A 5,591-nucleotide genomic window follows, 5' to 3' on the forward strand; every position below is an offset into this window, starting at 1 on the left:
GGCCCCCCCCCCCCCCCCCCCCCCCCAAAAAAAAAAAGAGGAAGCTTATTATAGAAAATTAATGTTACACTGTCATCCAGTTAATTTTCTACCCACATATACTCACGTCTAAAAGTGCATAAGCAGTTTATGCAGTAGTAATTTCAGTATAAATAAGCATACCATGGAAAATTCAACAAAAGCAATCAGTGTTGAATGCATGTGATCCCCCAAGAGCCTGAGGCGGGAAACCTACAATTCAGAGATCTATTTGGTCATTAAACACTTCCAAGTCAACAATAAGCAAATCCAACCCAATGTTTGCAATTTTAGGTACACCTGACCACATCTTGTTTCAAAGAAATTCTTAACATCAGCCTGAGAAACCTGCTATGACAAAATACATCAAATGAACATATTTAAAAATAATTTATTCTCTAACTTATTTGTGAATAAAAGCACTCATTCGCCAGCAGATTTTCATCAGATAAACAGCAAGTACAGGTAGAGAAGCATAAGCAAAAACTTATCAAACTGAAAAAACAGACAAGTTGTGCATACCATTTTATCAATATTGGTACAGTAGATTGTCCTGGCACACATCTCCCGTTCGTCTTCCGACTATTTGTAAAATTTTGGCATAGATAATCAAACCAAATTGATATAATATAGAAATGAGATACTAAATGAGAACAAATAACTGGAGGGACAAAAGCATGTTAAGCAATTATTTCAATAATATTAGCAATGCTGGAGATTTGCTCATACCCTGGGAAGGAATGTAGGATTCACAGGAAGAATGGCAGTTTTAGAAGGCAACACCTTAACAGGAGAGAAACCTAACAGTGTCCCACAAAGGGTAAGGGACGCTCGAGCAGAATCTGTTAATTTTAGTTCCCCATGGAAAAGTCAGGTTTCAGACATCAGACAAGCATTAAACGTTGAATGAAAGAAAAATGGAAAAAGAAATCTGACTTACACTCGTTCGAAAATTCAACAAAAGCAAAACGAAGACGGGAGTGTGAATCGCCGCAAATTCGACAATCAACAACCTGCCAATTAAGTGGAAAGAGAAGGAGAAGCAAATGTCAAATATATCATTATAGTAAACATCAATTTGGTAGCTCAAGTTTTCAGTTCTATTCACCAAAAACCACACAGGGGAAAATTATTCTTCGCAAAGAGAAGGGGAAAGTTGCTTGTCATGTGGTAAAAGTACCACGAATCTACAGAGAAAACATTAAGGACCATCCTCAGGAAAGAGCAGAACATCTACTTCTGTAATGTCTTCAAAGCCACTATTATATCCCTTAAAATACCTAAAGCATATTCCACCCAGGTTGCAAGCTACTTTCATATTATCTAGAACTTTAATTAATACAGATAATAAACCGAGTCACCAACACATCGAATGTTATATAACATAAAAAGGTGAAATCAAGGAGCACATACAAGGCGACATTATTTTCAAGACATCAATTTTTTCAGAGAAGTTGGTCCGTAATAAGGACTGAATTCATCCACAAAAAATTCTTCGAAACTAAAGAAAAATTGAAAAATGAATACTAGAGTTAATTGTAGTTAAAATGGTAGAAAAAGAATAACTAGGATTCTTGTCAATAAAATGAGCAATTCGGGAGTAGGGAAAAAAAGGGAAAAAAAGGCAGAAGAATAGTTGATAGGAGTTAACAGAGAACATAACAGGTATCCGAACAATGATAAGGTAGCATGAGTCAGTGGTAATCGGTCCCCGTCTAATATCTTTCTCCTCTTTTTATCCTCCTCAAACCCTAACGTAATCCAACCCCTTTTCCATGATCGCATTGGGTCTAAATGTGTATGCAAGCATTTTCTCAGATCACAGTGTCTAAAAAAGAAAATAACAAACATATAGTTTAAGAGCAAGACCCCCATATCCAACAAATGTCCAAAGATTTTGAAAATGTCTAAGAGAACGAGTCACAGAGAACCATATCCAACACTGATTCTCAAGCCAAGAAGAATCCGTGCTTGTTAGACCACAAACTGATATTGATCATCAAGAAACACTTGGAAAAACCATGATGAATAAAAAATTTTGCTTAGGCGTATTCTCAGTAATAAGATGACCATCAGTCAGTAAACGATAATCCATGGGAAAATTACTATCAGGTAATTGGAACCAGAACACCACTTTTAAATACAGAAATCTTCTTAAATGGTTATATTTACTGTGAAGGAAAGAAAAAGAAAATATGTAAGACGAAGTTACTGAACCATAGTGTTATCATGCTTGAGTCAATTAACAAAACCCACCTAAAACTCATCTTCGAGAAATAGACAGAGCCCTGTAACCATATGTGTAATAACATCTCCAAAATCTTTGCATGTTGATATTCAATATTTGATAAAGAGCTTTGATATAACTTAAAATTTTTATTTCCAGGTCCAATTGAATTCAATGCTTCTTCGAAACATTTATTAGTTATTGAAAAGAAATAGACGAGAATATGGAAACTTCACAATGTAGCGTAAGAAACAATGGAAGAACTCGTAGTACCTAATTACAGAAAATCAGCATTAGAAACAATGAGGACTAATCAAAACCTAAATCAAAGAGGCTGAGAGTAAGCGTAAGCTCACAAGTAAGCTCTTCAGATAAAAACTATCATCTGGTAGGGAATCAAAGATATTGGTAATAATGCTTCAAAAAAATATTTTGGAACTCACAAAACTGAATTTGCAGAAAAGATTTCAAATGGAAATCAAAGCCTTACAATACAGCATTATTGTTTTTCTAATCCTACAGCAATAGCAACCAACAACATACAAAAATGTTATATTTTGGTTAGTCTTTATTTAGTGCTACATTCCTAGAGATTAAGTGTATCCATAAATACAACTTGAAGTGCTTGATTATGCAAAGGAGAGGGAGGAGAGCCAACCCACAAGCATAGAGAGAGAGAGAGAGAGAGATGTCGCTCATGCATATGTCTATTTGTTAGTAGAGCATGTAACCAAAGGTAGTATACATAGATATGGCCACAAAAGCAACCTTGGAACATGAGGATAGAACTGGTTGGTGCAAGTCTTTTTCGTTACCACTTTATGAGAAGCAAGAAAATGCATATCTATCTCAATCTCCTGATAACTGTTAGGGGAATTGCAGTATCCAATAAGACTACGGACACCCACCAGAATGCAGAAGATTAAAATACAAGTATTATTTGGTGAACAAGATCAAAGAAATGCCTTGTTGGACACTACTTACTCCTTTGGATATGACGGTATCAACAATCAAGGCATCACAACATGATGAATAGAGACCGTATACATCATAAATAACAAGGAGCACATTGTTACACAACATGGCCCTCACCTTAAATCTAAATAAATGACGCTTGTCTTCAAGTTAAAATACCACAACACTAAATTGTTTCACCTTACAATATTGCACCACTAAATTTCAGTTTACGGTACCACGCCTCTATGTTGTTTAGACATTAATCTTCATTATGCAAAACATTAATTTTTCTATATTTACACTAGACCAATTTCAGATATGAAACCAGTTGGTGTTAAAAATATAATACGAAACCATATTCTATAACATATGGTCAAAACATCTCATGTATGGTCTGGCACTGGCTATTAATTTAGAAAATTTTCATTTTTGAACTATCAATATTTTATGGTTACAGAAAATAATCCTAAAAGCTGGGGTACAAGGAAAACAAATAGTATGCATTCAGGAAGAACAATTCATACATCATATATCAGAGAAAGAAACTTACTTGCCCACAAGAGCTGAATAAAGCAGCAAGCCGCTCTTCAGTGACCTTATTTTTGACAATGCGAAAAACTATATCAATATGTATTCCGAAAGATTACAATAAGTTAAGTGAAATTTGTTGCTTTTAACTTACATTGTGATCAATGTCAGAGACATAGACTGTTCGCCTAATACTATCTTCTCTCTGAGCTCTGAAAGTCCTAACACCCATTCTCCTCCTGCCCTGATTGTGATTATTTCTTCTCTAAGAAAACATAAAATTTTAGATATTAAAGCATGCAATAAGAAAATGCTCATGAACGCAAGCATAAGAGTTTTCAAAACTCAGTAACTATGACATTAGAAGAACACTGATTCAGACCAAGGTGAAAAATAAGTTAAAGTCAAATAATAGTAATGACACTTTTAACCATCTGAATATTGACTATGTAATGGATTTTAGAATACAAGATTAAATTGTCCGATAAGATAATGTTTGGCTCCATTAATAAATCAGATATATTTATACACGTGCATATATACATATCTAGTGTGCCTCCATGCGTGAGAAATAGACTGTCAATGACCAAGATGATGATCTCGATGTGAATTATCCAAGTTGAACGTGTAAAACCGATGCCAACAACTAAAACGATAAACTGAAGTCAGTGGACTATCTAGCACATTGAATGCCAAATGATCAATGTCTGTTAAATCAAGTGCAGCAATCCATTCTTGAAAAAAACCAAAATGTTGAAAATCCATCAAATGATAGACGTGTCAAATTTGGCATAACTGACACGAGGGATGCAACTTAGAAGCAAAAGTATTAATTTCATCTCAACAAATAGAATAGGCAAATGGTTGGGAATCATCTTTTCACATAGATAAATGCTCTAGGCATCCATAACATCGTTAGTGCTAGGAAACTTATTGCTTGATTATGACAAGACATGTATCAGAACTCCATATCCATAAATGAATTATTAACAATCAATTCTTATAGTTTAATAAAATAAAATAAATAAATGATGGAAAGTCCCAAAATTTACCCACCAAATCACAGACAGAATCCACCATAAATTCTATAAACCTTTTTTTTTTTTGCCAGGCAGTGGAATTTTATTTTGGGTAACTATTAAATCTGCAAACCAGAGATATATGAAATGGAAGCTAATAATTCATTTCTATATTACACGCACAAGCCCAAACAAAAGATAATAATCAATGAAATATCAAGCACCAAAAGAATTACATAGTATAATCAATCAATTCAACAACGGGCATAGTAAAATCAAATGGAAAACAGAGTTTATACCCTACGATTTATTGGGGAACCATCAATGCCGGAGTTTGTATCCGTTAACACAAAATTGTTGGCTCCCTTCTCGCTGTGATAATAAGAGGAAGGAAAGAATTCCTTGGCCAGGGGATTCAACTTGAGTTTCTTCAGCATGTCAACAATATCCTTCATTTGCAGTTCTGATTTTGAATCTGAACCAGAGTCGTTAAAAACACTAGTTACATCCCTTTCCCCAGACTCCTTAGCATTGGAATTAGCCTTTTTGTCACTGGCAGTGTCTGTGTTTTCTGTCGATGAATACTCAACAGCAACGTCACCAGGGTACTCCATCTCCACCACTGCTGTCTCAACAGATACTTCTGTACCAGCAGCCATGAAATCAAAAAATTCCAAACAAAAAGAAAAGCCCTTTATTAAAAAAAATCAAGAATTCCGACACCAAATGTATTAAAAACTCCAAATTTTTTATGTTTCTCCTCCAAAAAAAAAATAAAAAAATAGCACCAATATATAAAGATCAGAAAAGGTTTTTTTTTTTTTTTTTTTTTTTTTTTTTTT

The 5,591-nt window shown here is 34.3% G+C and overlaps 1 protein-coding gene across 2 annotated transcripts in view; it reads right to left on the reverse strand.

Annotated features, from left to right (window-relative positions):
- LOC111375439 (polyadenylate-binding protein-interacting protein 8-like) overlaps positions 1 to 5,505 on the reverse strand; it is a 6,888-nt gene extending 1,383 nt beyond the window's left edge. Inside the window, exons 1-8 of one of the 2 annotated variants that reach the window (XM_022998264.1) lie at positions 5,049 to 5,505; positions 3,885 to 3,995; positions 3,753 to 3,797; positions 959 to 1,031; positions 748 to 860; positions 541 to 600; positions 319 to 369; positions 163 to 231 (exon numbers count right to left, since the gene is read on the reverse strand). In XM_022998264.1, coding sequence (XP_022854032.1) covers positions 163 to 231; positions 319 to 369; positions 541 to 600; positions 748 to 860; positions 959 to 1,031; positions 3,753 to 3,797; positions 3,885 to 3,995; positions 5,049 to 5,408 — 882 coding nt within the window. In that variant the 5' untranslated portion in view covers positions 5,409 to 5,505. The remainder of the gene's footprint in view (positions 1 to 162; positions 232 to 318; positions 370 to 540; positions 601 to 747; positions 861 to 958; positions 1,032 to 3,752; positions 3,798 to 3,884; positions 3,996 to 5,048) is intronic. The other variant, XM_022998265.1, reaches the window with a different exon arrangement.
- Positions 5,506 to 5,591: the final 86 nt, after the last annotated feature.

This window comes from Olea europaea, unplaced genomic scaffold, assembly GCF_002742605.1.
Source record: "Olea europaea var. sylvestris unplaced genomic scaffold, O_europaea_v1 scaffold1376, whole genome shotgun sequence".
NCBI classification, from domain to species: domain Eukaryota; kingdom Viridiplantae; phylum Streptophyta; class Magnoliopsida; order Lamiales; family Oleaceae; genus Olea; species Olea europaea.